The 15186-nt window shown below is 34.1% G+C and overlaps 1 protein-coding gene across 3 annotated transcripts in view; it reads left to right on the top strand.

Moving 5' to 3' along the window:
• Positions 1-15186, top strand: part of PLEKHM3 (pleckstrin homology domain containing M3) — a 179002-nt gene that overhangs the window by 9596 nt on the left and 154220 nt on the right. For all 3 annotated transcript variants that reach the window (XM_074298892.1, XM_074298891.1, XM_074298893.1), the window contains exon 2: positions 7573-8483. In XM_074298892.1, coding sequence (XP_074154993.1) covers positions 7886-8483 — 598 coding nt within the window. In that variant the 5' untranslated portion in view covers positions 7573-7885. The remainder of the gene's footprint in view (positions 1-7572; positions 8484-15186) is intronic.

The raw sequence follows: 15186 nt of genomic DNA on the forward strand, positions 1-15186 counted from the left end.
ATTGATTGGCTGAGATTTTTAAAAATTTATTTGTTACATTTTAAGATCTCTCTCCTTCCCTCTTCTCCACCTTTCACTAGAGAAGGCCAGCATCTGACACAGATGTGTGTATGTGTGTGTGTATATGCATACACACACACACACACACACACACACATATATATATATAACCAGACTATGCGTACTTCTGTTTATTGATTCTTTCTTGAAGGTGGGTAGCATCTTCCTTCATATGCCCTATATAATTGAGCTGTGTATTTATAATACTCAGAATAACTTAGTTGTTAAATTATTCTTCAAACAATATTACTGTCATTGCATAAAACTTTCTCTTGGTTCTGTTCATTGTGTACTTCATTATTTCATGCAAATCTTTCCATGTTTTTTTTTTTTTTAATTAATAGCCTTTTATTTTCAAAATACATGCAAAGATAATTTTCAACATGTATCCTTGCAAAACCTTGTGTTCCAAATTTTTCTCCCTCCCTTCCCCTCCACCCCTCTCTTAGACAGCAAGCAATCCAATATATGTTAAACATATGCAATTCTTTTACACATGTTTATACATTTATCATTAGCTGTGTTCAATGCTGTCTTGGTTCTATTCTTTTCATTTAGCATCAGTTCAAATAAGTCTCTCCAGGCCTTTTTGAAATCATCAGATGTAATGCAGTATATAAGCATAAGCTTTTATTCAGTGGTGAATGAAAAAAAAGTCATGATAGAACTGAAGTCCCCAAGCCTTTTCAAAATTCAGGGTAAAGGCATTAACACTGTATTGGACACTCAACTTTATCACACACACACAAAAGATGAGGAATTGGTATCATCACATACTTTCTATAACCTTTGATCTACTTGAAGAGAGATTTTCAGTCTTGCTCATATTTCCATTACAAGATATTCTTTGGTCAGTTCACCTCATTTCCCTGGGCCCCCCAACCTGTGTTGCTGTATAGTGGAATGTAAGGTCTAAATTACTGTTACACCTGTTTCATTTTTATTATCTAATTAGTTGGATTATTAGCTTCACTCATAGATATCAGGAATAGAACCAAAACAATTCAGACTAAAGAAGCTGAGTGAACACTGTTGATTTACTAAAGTAACTTTGAATCACCATGGTTAAGTAGAATTGATCATGGTAGTTGACAGATTTTAAAAATCATTTCATCAGTGTTTTGCTTTGTTTTGTTTTGGTTTTGGTTTTGGTTTTGGTTTTGCTACCTCGTAAGATCTGAAAAGAAATAGATGGGCAACATTCTTCTCTTTTTGTCATATGTAATATATACCAAGATTTTTAAATAATAGTTTGCCCCTTTTTCTCCTAGTAACAGATTTCTATTTTAATGAGATTTGTATACTTACTAACAATTTTAATGACTCTTTAAAATAGCTTTTATCTCTATATCTATTTCTTGATTTACAATTCTGCTGCACATTTAGGGTTACAACATTTCATTTTATGTTTTTGTATTCCTTATTCTGCTTTTCTCCACTGTAGCTTTCATATTTTGTAAGGATATTATACATTAATTTCTCAGATGGCATTGTGAAACTTATCGTACAGACTTTTGATTTGACTCTAAGTCAAATCACAACAAAATTATAAAACAGCTAAATTTATTTTCAGTGCCTCATATTTACATTTTCTGTCTCTATTCCTTTCTTTTTCCATTACTACAGATGCCCAGTGCACATAGTGTGCCATCCTTTTATAAGCTTCTAAAATAATATTATTCACAAAAGAGTCCCTTTGCCTCTGTGAGCTTCAGTTTCCTCATCAATAAAAGGAGATTAGATTAGTAAATTAAGATAATTCACTATAGGAACTATAATGAGAGTTGTTTGAGAAATTTAAAAATGAGGGGACTTAATCATTTTGTTCTTGTTCTATCCATTTCATTTCCTTTATTTGGCAGCAAATGCTTCTTCAAATGAATAAATATGTGATTCCCAGAATTCACATTAGAGAAGGTTAAGAAAAGAAGAAACCACATATAAGATGTGTCCAAAAGAGATTTGTTAAAGAGTTTTCTTTAGAGCTAGCTGGAGAACAGGAGTGGGATTCTGTGGGCCTCCAAATGTCCATCCAGATTAGGATAATGGTATAACAGTTTCTAAGATTGGGATGATTGGGATGATTTTCCAAAAAATGGTTTCCTAGGTTTGACTTTATTCAGCAAAGTCCTATTTTTTGACTTCTGGCAGTAGAGATATTCCCTGTCTTTTGGGAGTTCTAGGATGGAGATTATTGGTAATAAGGTGTTTGCTTCCAGATATATGCTTTGAGATCTTTGTATGCAGTAATTTGTTAGTGACAATGAGAACAAGATATTGAAATATTTTCCTATAAATCCAAGGTTAGCTAATGAGGAGGGATATGGAGGGTCTTAACTATGATGCCTGGTGCCATTAGGCTATTTAGACCCAAATGAACAAACACTAATCTACAAAGTTGGAGAAAGGGGAGTGGTGGGAGTGATGGTAGTGGATCTCAACTAATTTTAATGGTGATTGTGAGAATCAATTAACACTTGTAGGACACTATATAATTGAATCTACCCAGGGAGTTGAGGAGCAATGCCAAAAAGGATGCCCTTGGAATGTTTTTTCAAAGGAGAATCAAAGATCTTATGGAAGTGCTTATTGAATTTTTTTTTTTAAACATATGAGTATTGACATGGATGTCATAGAGAAGAGCAAATATACTGTTCAAATATACAAGGTTTCTAACAAAAGGAAAAAGATCTTAACTATCCATATAGATATCTATAAATGCATATATACATGTATATATTCTGTAGCAAGCAACATGTCAGTTTTATTTACATTTCCCAAAGAGAAGGTGGCATTTTAAACTATAAAATATTAAGAAGCAAATTATTATATATATGTAAGGGTTTTATAAGAAGAGTCATAGAAAATCCAGATTAGATACTATATAAAATGAATTGGGGTAGTTACAGTTTAACAAATCCCATCCTTTAGATGATTTTGAAAGTCCTTTACAGCTTTAAGTGTCCTTTTCCTTTGATCTTATTGAAAGTTAATAATATTATCTATTCTAAGACTATTTGTATCTTTGTTTTTGTTTTTGTTTTTCTTATTTTTTATATAATATTTGAGTATTTGTATTTTTAAAAGATATCAGGGAAGAGAACTCAAAGAAGTTAATGTCTTAATTATAGAATTTCAAATCCTGTGGCACCAGGTTAAGTAAGCAAAGAAGATGTTTTTCAGTAATAAATATTTATTAGGACTCTGTAATAGTTCAATATCAGGAAGGGCCTACTTTGCTGCACAAAAAGCTTGGATGTATGAAGAGTATGTTCCTTTCATATTACTGCTCTCACAGAATTGTGGGACAGATTGAGCCTTAACTGAAATAATATTCATGAATAGAGGAGTGAACCATTTAAATGTATGCGACCACACTCAGGTCCCATTTTTTTAAAAAGTTATTTGATAGAAAAGACTTTCTTTGGGTGCCTTTCACTGTTCATTTTTATTTAGAGTATCATAGCTGTTTTTGAAAGGACGTGACTTGAGACACCTTTATTAAATTCAGATTACATGTCATTTCACCAAGTGGGAAGAAGTCTGAATTAACTGCTGAGACCGCCATATAGTCCCAGATAAAAAAGACATCTCTAGGTAGATTGGCTGGACATTGTTTAATAATCTGTTCTATCTCTTTGTAGGAGGGACTCGGCTTTTATCACTGCTAGTAATTTTGTGCAAGTAATTATGTAAGACAGTTTTATCTGTTATACACAGTCATGATAATATTTTTCCCTGTCATATTTTAAGAAAGGAATTTCTTAGGCTTTCTGTTAGTACTACCATTGGAGAACCTGTGGAGAGGTATTCTTATTAAGCCTTAATTTTCTGATCTGTAGAGTTGGGGCAATAAATCTTTATTGATATTTTTATCTGATATAGATATACAGGTAAGATAGAGACATGAAGCAAAGTTGTATTTGAGCTTAAGAGTGCCATAATTAGAACATGGCTCTAATTAGTCATGGCTTTCACTTTGCTGTTCAGACAGATAGGCTGCGGTGCCCACACATAAATCTTGCTTCATGTAATTAGCCAAAAGAACACTCACGCACATTTTTATATATATATATATATATATATATATATATATATATATATATATATATATATATATATATATATATATATATATATATATATACCGAGAGAGAGAGAGAGAGAGAGAGAGAGAGAGAGAGAGAGAGAGAGAGAATCTTTATTAGCCTAGCCAGTCTCAAGAATGCCATTTGTGAAATATTCCTTATTTTTCTTTAGCAAAAAAAATTAAGAATGCACCTCAGAGCATTGGTCAGGTTCTTGTTCTGTCTCTCTCTAGTTCAGGTGCTGCGCAACTTGAGGGATTTGGAGAAGATCCCAAAAAGAACAGTGTGAATGATTATCAGACTGGGAAAATGAGAATTAGAAAAGTAGGGTAAAGAAAATGAGATTATTTAGCTTTGAGAACAGAATACTTAAAGACTCTATAATTATAGTTATCAGGTATTTAAGAGCTTATTCCTCAAAAGTGCAGGCCCATAGAACAGTTGAACATTTAAAAAATTTTCTTGGCATGCCTTTTTAAAAATTAATTTTATAATTATAAGGTTTTTTTTGACAGTACATATGCATGGGTAATTTTTTACAACGTCATCCCTTGTACTCACTTCTGTTCCTAATTTTCCCCTCCTTCCCTCCACCCCCTCCCCTAGATGACAGGCAGTCCCATACATGTTAAATATGTTATAGTATATCCTAGATACAATATCTGTGTGCAGAACCGAATTTCTTGTTGCACAGGAAGAATTGGATTCAGAAGGTAAAAATAACCTGGGAAGAAAAACAGTTTACACTCATTTCCCAGTATTCCTTCTCTGGGTGTAGCTGATTCTGTCCATCATTGATCAATTGGAACTAAATTAGATCTTCTCTTTGTTGAAGATATCCACTTCCATCAGAATACATCCTCATATAGTATTGTTGTTGAAGTGTATAATGATCTCCTGGTTCTGCTCATTTCACTCAGCATCAGTTGATGTAAGTCTCTCTAAGCCTCTCTGTATTCATCCTGCTAGTCATTTCTTAAAGAACAATATTATTCCATAACATTCATATATCATAATTTATCCAACTGATGGATGAGCATCCAGTCATTTTCCAGTTTCTAGCCACTACAAAAAGGGCTCTTGGCATGCCTTTTAATGTCTCTATCTCTCAATACTCTCAAATTCATAACCTGTACTCTTTACCCCACTTTTGATCTAGGTACCTCTTACCAGCTGTTTTACTTCCTTAATCAAAAAGTCTGAAATTTATCTGGTCATAGCATGCTTTCATTCCTTTTCTCCCCTTTCTCCTCTTTACTTGAAACTATTCTTTCTATTTCGTATTAATTTTCTGTTTCTCGTAGACTCGTATGTCCTCAGCTTTTGCTTTCTTCACTTTCTTCACTTCCCAATATTGACCCTATTCTCTACTCATGCCTTATCCCATTAACAATTCTTGCTATTTACTTTTTTTACTTCTGGTTAGAAGAAAGCATTCAATTAAGGTAACTAGGTCTATATGTTATCAACTTCAGCTGGGCTCCATTTATAGCAAGACAATCCTTTGGTTCTTTCCTGATTTCTAAACACACAGGCGCGCATGCACATACTTTCCTTCCTTCCTCCTCTTTATCTCTCTTTGTCTCTATCTCTCTATTTCTCTGTCTCTGTCTTTCTCTCCTGTCTCCCTCTTTCCTTCCCTCTCATTTCTTCCCTGTCTCTCTCTACTTCATTTTTCCCTCTCTCTCTCCCTCTGTCTTTCTTTCCTTCTCATTTCTTCTCTATCTCCCTCTTTCTCTTATCCCTGTCCATCTTTCTCTCTTCTTCAGCTTTCTCAGCCATGGAACTTACTCATATTATTCTCTTGAGAGAAGAGAGACCATTTGCTGAGAACTCCTTGTTTTCTCTTCCACATTATAAAGCCTCTGATTCTCTCCTCCTGTATTCTACTTGGTACTGAGATGGACCTTTTCCTCACCAAATCTCAAACATTCTACATGTTCCTTTGATCTTATTTTCTTCCATTTGATTTTTTTGTTAATTTTTAAAAAAAATTTTGGATTTCAGATTCTCTCCCTTTCATCTTTTCTCTTTATTATTGAGAGGGCAAGCAATATATTTATCAGCTATATATGTGAAGTCATGCACAATATTTCCATGTTGGTTATGTTGCAAAAACAAGAAAAATAAAATTTATGCTTTATTCTGCACTCAGTTTTTCTCTTTGAAAGTAGATAGTATTTTTCATTATGAGTCCTTTGGAATTATCTTTTATCATTGTCTTGAATAAGTGGTTAAGCCTTTCACAATTGATCATCATTACACTTTTGTTGTTGCTGTGTTCACATAACCAAAATTTTTCATTTTGCTTCCAATGTATAAAAGTTAATACTTGACAATGTTATGCCACAATTCTCAGTTTCCATAATTTTTCTGACCCAGTCCTGACTCAGTTTCCCTGCTTCTCAAAGCTCAGTCCTACCAAACCTCCCCTCCTTCTTTATCAGAATATTTGATAGGGATAAAAGATCTTATATTTTAGAATATCAGAATGCCTCTCCCCATCCCAAGCTACTGGAATGTCAGATACCGCTTTATCAAGATGCCTCTCTCTATCTCTGGGGTTCGTCCCCCCCATGCCTCCCCTTATCCTGTCAGAACCAGATTGTCAGAGTCCTGTTCCCGCTTTCAGCACCCTGAGCCTGTGCCATGTATATATATGTCATTGAAAACTCTCATTGTTTGCTGGATTCTTGGAGACAATAGTCTCATTCAGCCCTGGGACCAAATGGATCCCTGGATCCCATTTGGCCCCAGTAAATGTCTCCCATTTAATAAATTATTAAATACTCTCTAGTCTCTATCTTGCCTCAATTTCTCCAGCATTTATGCAGACATTTTAAGATGTGCAGAAATAAACTTTTCACACATGTCATTAGCCTCAATTTTCTCATTTGTTAAATGGGAATAATAGGATCTACTTCCTATTGTTGTGAAGATAACATGTAGAGACTTTACAAATGTTAAAGAAAGTATTATGTAAATGTTAACTATTATAGTAAGCAAGTAGAAATTATGAAGGACAAAGTTATCTTTAGACTTCAAGGGATCTTGGTATAGACAGAATGTGCATAATTACATCAGCTTTATTTAATTACATCAGCTGTTCATACCCTACCTGATTTTTAGGTGCTTTCAAAGTATTTTAAATGATTCATGCCATTGACCACTTGTTAATCAGTTGTTTTAAGTCAAGTATTAAAGAAAAGGCTATAGTAATCATGTACAGTTTCTTTCAAAAATCTTCCTTTTTGGAAACAATGGAACCTTTGTTCAGATCTTTTTACCTTTGTATAGTGTTTCAGTAAAAGCATATTTGGGGTTGGTAGGAAGTAATTAAACATAATTAAATTAATACATTTAAATTGATTGAATAACATTTAATAAATGTTTTTATGTTGTGTCTGTGTTAATTATTTTCCAGGAAATAAAGAATCTAACCAGTTGCTGACTTGTGAAACATCTTAAAGGATCATTTCTTCCCTATCTCCCTAAGAAGTGAAGCCTATTGGAAGCTCATCGTGCTAAATAAAGAGTGCTTTGTAAGAGCCAAAAAAGTTCCAGCAGTGCTCAAGCCTTCTCTTCTGCATCTGATTAAATGAAGGCACTTTTCTTTGTTCCCAGAAGTACTTTCTTGGTACACCTTTGCGCACCTTGGTGCTCTTTGGTATTAGAATATTCATGAAATCCTCCCCTTTCCCAATTCGGGACACTTGAGTCTCTTGAAAACCAGTGAAATGGAAGCCTTAGAAGTAGATGATATCAGCCCAGCCTTGGAAGTGACTGAGGATTTCTTCAGTTGTTTTGATAATAAGTTAGAAAAGGTGGTCCCGCAAGCTGAGGTTTATGGCATTCAAGAAGTCCCTGAACTAGTGGGGCATGAAGTCTTCAATAAAATAGCAGACAGTGGTGCCATCAGGAATGGCCCATCCCTGGGCAAAGGCAGTGGCATCATTTGGGATAGGTGTCAGAGTGGCCTCTTGGAAACCAAAGGACAAAATGTATTCCCTGCCAAAGAACAGTTTATAGTCCAGAGAGGAACAGCCCCTGATAACCTCTCCTGGATGGAACAAAGGGAAGCTTCAACTTTTAATTTTTTCAGCATGTGTCAGCGTCGGAAGGACAGACCTCGGTCTGTGAATGATTTACTGGATGAGACCTCTTCTTTCAAGCCAGGTCATACCCGATCACGGTCAGATACTTCCCATGTGGAGTGGGGAGTGGTCCTCAAATCCATGCCTTTGCAGCAGCCGTCTGTTCAAGGCACACAGCCAACAAAGTCAGCCTTCTTGTCACCATCCCACCACAAAGGAAAGGATGCTCAAGGAAATACAGGTATGATTTGTGTTCAGAGGATGCTGCTTTCTCTTCATTGTTATAACTTGCTTCAAAAATATTTTCTCTTCAGTGCTGCTCATATCTAACTTTACCTTTATTGGTTTTTGCTTTTTTAAAATAACTTTTTCTTTATTTTGCTGAGGTAAGAATAACAACCCCATTCCCTTCTTATTAGTAGAATGATAAGATTCTGGGAAAAGAAAATTATAGCCATTCTCTTTTTAGTATACATTGTTTCTTATTTCAAAATCAAAATAATCTTTTATTAAATTTAGATATTTGCTTGGTTACTTTCAAATCATTTATTCAATCAGCAGATAATTATAAGTATCTGTTAGTACCCAATATTGTGCCAAATGCTGTTCAAAAACCATAAAATACAGTTCTTAGACATAGAAATAGGCTACCAATAGACATGCAAAATAGACATACAAAAAGTTAGTTGACAATGAAAATCATTATAGGAGAAAATCAAGTAAGTGCTGCAGAAAAAGGAAGAAATGCCATCAGCTCAAATTAACAGGGAATATCAGTTATCATAATAGAATTCTCAACATTGCCTAATCTTGGCTCCCATCATTTTACAGATGAGTAAACTTTTCCCATTAAATTTTTTTTGGTTATTCTAAATTTGAATACACAAGTATGCATGAATATTTCCATCTACAAAGAAGACCAGAAAAAAAGAGTATTGCATAGAAGACCATGAATCTCTTATACAGGTTGTTTTTAGGTACATACTAATTTCAATATATTCTAAATCTCTCTTGTTTGGGTTTCAGAATATTTTTTTAATGCTCTTTCTTTTTTTTCCATCTTAACCACAATTCTTCCTTTTCTTCTACTTCTCCACTCTCCCCACAAATAATTTTCTTTGTAACAAATAAACACAAGTCAAGGAAAAGAAATTCACACATGTCATATCTGAAAACAGGTCTTATTTTCCTCCTTTAGTTCAACTCTGTCAAAGGATGGAAAGTATGTTTCATCCATGGTCCTTTGGAGCTATGATTGAGTACTATATCGATTAAAGTTCTTAAGTGTTTCAAAGTTGCTTTTCATTATATTATTGTAGTTCTGTATGTTGCTTTCCTTACTTTATTCTGTTTCATGCATAAACATTTTCTCAGGCTTTTCTGCACCAATTCATTTCATCGTTTTATTTTGCAGTTATATTCCATTATTATTCATTTAGCATAATTTGTTTCATCATTCCTCATTTAGTGTACACCCCCTTTACTTTCCATTTCATTACTATAGCAAAAAGTGCTGTTTGAATGTTTTGGGATTATGATTCTTTCCCTCTATTTTTTGTCTTTAAGAGTAGCTGCCTAGTAATGTTATTGCTGGGTCAAAGGATATGCCCAACTTAATGATTTTTTTTTTAATTTTCCAAATAATTTTCCAGAATAATTGTACCAATTCATAGTTCTACCAGGATCAAGTCCCTTAAACTTTTTCCTCTAGCAACCTCTTTTTGCCTGCTAAATGTTTATGTAATCCTGTCTCAAATCTGAGCCAAGGTGTTTCTGGCAGCATTCTCACATGAGCACTGCAAAGTGTGCATAGTGTATGTTCAGAAACAAGGCTGCAGCGAAGTTGCACAGTGCAACACAGGCAAGCACTTCCGGAAGGACCTTGGATTCATTATACATTTGATTTTGAGTTAATTTTTGGTTCTTGCATTCGGAATCCTTTTACTGATGCCAAATTTTTCATAACCCCCACATTCAGTTACATGATCCACTATGAGGATGTGATCCCACAGTTTATAGGAAACTTTGGATTAGATGAATATATCTTTTAATTCTGACATTCTGTGAATCTCAAAGATATTTCTTACAAGGAATGAATCCACTTTTCATTTGGAGCATACTTTGATATTTATAAATCTATATTCATAAGAAGTTAACCCTTTCCTTAGAGAAATGTTTGGTTGGAAATGTTGGCAGTGCATGACATTTTGAATATTAATTTTTTTCCCTAGACTATTACAGATTTTTGAAATCCCTGTTCTTAAGTAAGCATGCCATCCATTATATTTATGTAGCATATAGCAGTTCTGAACTTTTTCCTTCACTAACTTAGAATACTGAGTTCAGAAATTAAAAAGCAAGTAGAAATCAAAATACGTTTTTTCAGTAGTAGATCTTTGTAGAAAGAGCCATCTTAATGAACATTATTTATTGTTATTGCTCACATTTCTGATTTCCACATGGGGTAGGAGTAACCTCAAGGGACTAAGGCTCTAGCCATTGACATAGTTTCTATTGGCCTAAGTATAAAAGCCAGCTCATGAAGAAACAGGAATTCCTCAGACTTGATTGGTTGTCCAGAATGGTCAACACAAAAACAAGGAAGCTGTATTCATTTGAATCATTACTTTATACTTGAGTATCTTTTGCATGCTATGGCTGAGAAAACCTACTTATGTTTACTGTATTTGATTTAAGTATATCATTTGTTTTATTTCTCAATCTGAAGCAATAAAATAGCCTGAATCATAGCAATTAGCTTCATCAGCAGAATTGAATGAATGAGTTTGTTGTTCTTGTGATTAAAATGGGGGAATGAAAGATCCCCTCAAGATCCCCAGATGGCTCTTGTATGTGGCTGCATGGGAAATTAGAAGGTAAATTGTTGGTATTTAATATAGAAACATGATATGTTATGCATCCTTTAAGAAATATGATCTTGTAAGATAACAGGAAAAGATTATGATAAATGTTGGAAGGAATTTGGGAAAACTGGGACACTAATGCATTGTTGATGGAGTTGTTTACTGATCCTGAAACTTTGCCCAAAGGGCTTTCAAATTATTCATATCTTTTGATACAACAGTCTTACTACTAGGTCTGTATCCCAAAGAGATCATAAAAGAGAGAAAAGGACCCATATGTACAAAAATTGTTGCAGCCCTTTTTATAATGGGAAGGAGCTGGAAATTGAATAGATACTCATCAGTTGGGGAATGGCTGAATAAGTTGTGGTATGTTTGGAATGATATTGAATATTAAGTGTTCTATAAGACATGATGAGCACACTGATTTTAGAAAAACCTGGAAAGACTTACCAGAGCTGATTCTGAGTGAACCAAGCAGAACCAAGAGACAATAATAACATGTGTCGATCATGGACATGACTTTTCTTAGAAATGTGGTTATTCAAGGCAATTCCAATAGATTTGGGAAAGAAAATGCCATCTAATCCAGAGAGAGAACTATGGAGATTGAATGTGGATCTAAGCATAGTAGTTTCACTTTTTTGTTGGTTTTTCTTTTTTTGATCTGATTTTCCTTATACAACATGACTTATATGGAAAGATGTTTAAAAGAATTGCACATATTTAACCTCAACCAGATTACTTGCTATTTTGGGAAGGGGGGGAGGTAAGAGAGGGAAGGAGAAAATTTTGGAACACAAAATTTTACAAAAGCAAATGTTGAAAACTATCTTTACATGTATTGGTAAAATAAATACTATTGGAAAATTTAAAAAAAAGAATTGTATCCCAAAGATGATAAATGTACAATCTGTTATTTTTTTGAATTTATATCAATTTTGTTTTAGGAGAAGATAAGTGGTCTTCAGGCCAACTAGTTATGGTAAATTTGGGGCCTCCCTAACCATCAGAATTTGGAAATTGTGAATTTGGAATTGTGACAGCGAATTACTTGGGACAATTTGAAATATTTAGGAGGCAATCACATAGACTTTGTTGTGAATCTTTGGTTTAAAACACTGTGAATCTTTGGAAAATATTTGAAAGGATAATATTTGATTTTCCCTAGGAGCCAAGAGACATTTCTAAAATTGATAATGAGGATAAATGTACCAAATTTACTGAAGTTGATTTGATGAAGAGAGCGATTGTACATCTGTTTCAAAAGTTTAAAAGGAGAGACAGTTTATATTTCTGACCCCTCCATATTTCTGCCAGTAAAGTACATAGAAGTCATTGGACACTTCTGGCCCAGAGAAGGCTTGGAGTGCCAAGTTGGTATTGTAGGAAGGTAGCTTGTTTTCTAGAGTGACAGATTGGACACAAAACTGAACTACTTAACCCTTGTTCAAGAAGAGGTCAGCTCCTCAACAGAAATCTCTAAAGGAGTAGAGGTTTGGTATTAACTCTGCCATGGAGACCCTAGGTAGAGAGCACCCTTCCTGATAGACCAAGAAATACTAAAGGAGTTGTGGTAGCAACATACTCAGGGAACACCACAGTGCTTCCCACATGGCAGAGGAATGTGGAGCCAGTGTGAGAAGTTGGGTGAAATTTAATCCCCAGCTTGTTCTTGTTTTTTGAATTGGTCCATCTAGTTGTTTTCCTTAAAGAAATACCCATCAAATCATCACATTTCTGTTTTAGTTTACAAAAACTCTTCCCCAAACATTGTCATCGAAGTCTGCAGAAAAGCCACTTGAAAGAATTTTCCCTCCCACAGTTAAGAAACTTATGAAATGGGATGGTAGAATGGATATTTGGCAGATAAAATTCCTCTTTTCTCTTTGTTTACTAACAATTATTAAATACCTGCTGATACAAAACTTCATTGCATGTTAAGAAAGAATTAGGATCTGTTTTAGGAAAGGAAATGTGATGAGCCTTAGCTTTAACAAAATGTAGAGGACAGTAGGAAAGTGACCAGTTTTTATTTTTTATTTTATTATTTTTTTTAATTTTTATTTTATTTTATAGTTATAACATTTTTTTGACAGTACATATGCATGGGTAATTTTTTACAACATTATCCCTTGCACTTACTTCTATTCAGATTTTTTCCCTTCCTCCCCCAACCCCCTCCCCCAGATGGCAGGCAGTCTTGTACATGTTAAATATATTACAGTATATTCTAGATACAATAAATGTGTGTAGAACCGAATTTTTTTGTTGCACAGGAAGAATTGGATTCAGAAAGTAAAAATAACAGTTTACACTCATTTCCCAGTGTTCCTTTTCTGGATGTAGCTGATTCTGCCCATCATTAATCAATTGGAATTGGATTAGCTCTTCTCTATGTTGAAGAAATCCACTTCCATGAGCATACATCCTCGTACAGTATCATTGTTGAAGTGTATAATGATCTTTTAGTTCTGCTCATTTCACTCAGCATCAGTTGATGTAAGTCTCTCCAGGCCTCTCTGTATTTCTCCTGTTGGTCATTTCTTATAGAACAATAATATTCCATAACATTCATATACCATAGTTTACCCAACCATTCTCCAATTGATGGACATCCATCATCTTCCAGCTTCTAGCCACTATGAAAAGGGCTGCCACGAACATTTTGGCACATACAGGTCCCTTTCCCTTCTTTAGTAGTTCCTTGGGGTATAAGCCCAGTAGTAGTATGGCTGGGTCAAAGGGTAAGTGGCCAGTTTTTAATGAGGAAATATTGTCTCACTAAAATAATCCTTTCTGTAATTTTTTCTTTATTGGTAAAATAGAAAAAAATTTTTTTACAAATATTTTTGAAGAATCTATAATCAAATTGACTGATTATATATATCTTTAAAAAAATGTTTGACTTTAATGTTATTGGACACTTATACCATTAGGGATATTTAGATGGTACAGGAGATAGAACACCAGACTCTAGGACCACCAGGTCAGGAAGATCTGAGTTCAACTGTGGTCTCAGACACTTACAAGGTATGTGACCCTGGCCATAAGTACACAGTCTTCCTAAGCTGTTGTGGTTAGATAGCCAGCCCCCTACCCCATGGTGACCAACCACCTGGCAATTATCTTCCCTACATTTAGTTGAGCTGATCTTTGGATGATAGATGTATATTCAGCCATCACAGAGCATGTCCACTAACTTCCAAATTCAGAAGAGCAGTGTGGCTTTCGGGATCTTCTTATGTCTTAAAGAAGTCAGTATTAAACATAAGAAGAAGATTTGGGAAATATAATGATTATGTGATTTTTTTTTTGAATGACACTAATTTTTAAAGGATATGAGGGAACATTAACTGAAAGATCATCAATTCAGGCAAGAATAGAAAAACAGTAAACTGATTAAATTTCTAAATTTTACTACTTAGCTTCTGATTTACCAATGTAGAATCAATAAAAATAATTTGAATATAAAGAAAAATGAATATCATGTGGTTGAATCTCTAAAATCATATACACATATATGTATGGATACATATATAAGTATGTATGTAAGCATATGTACGTATATAAAACATGCACATTGCATGTATGTATATTTCATAATATAAACAAGCTTTTCAAAGAAAAGTAAGTACATCACAAAATATCTTCAATTACTTTTTTTTCTCCAAGAAAGCATAGTGCATAATGCATTATATTAACCCTATCTTTTTTTGCCTCAGCTTAATTTCCCCATTTAGAGATAAGAGACAAAAGAGACAGCAAAGATAAAGAGATGCTGTTGGGCAGAAATTGAGATACACTATTTGGAAAAATATCTTTTACCTTTATTGTATCAGTGAAATGAAAGAAGGGAGTACATTGGAGGGATAGTAATGGGACTTCTTGATTAATATGCTCACTGCCAACATCCATTCATGTAGAATATAATAAATTTGTGTTAATTGAGCTGACTGCTGATTTTTTCCTCAGTTAAAGAAGTCTTAATTTAGAAGAGCTGTGGTAAAGCACTCAATGGATATAGGGAGATGGGAGGAAAATTCCTTTCTAATAGAGATAGCTTTTATTTTATTCACT

Source organism: Sminthopsis crassicaudata, chromosome 3, assembly GCF_048593235.1.
Source record: "Sminthopsis crassicaudata isolate SCR6 chromosome 3, ASM4859323v1, whole genome shotgun sequence".
In the NCBI taxonomy this organism is placed as follows: domain Eukaryota; kingdom Metazoa; phylum Chordata; class Mammalia; order Dasyuromorphia; family Dasyuridae; genus Sminthopsis; species Sminthopsis crassicaudata.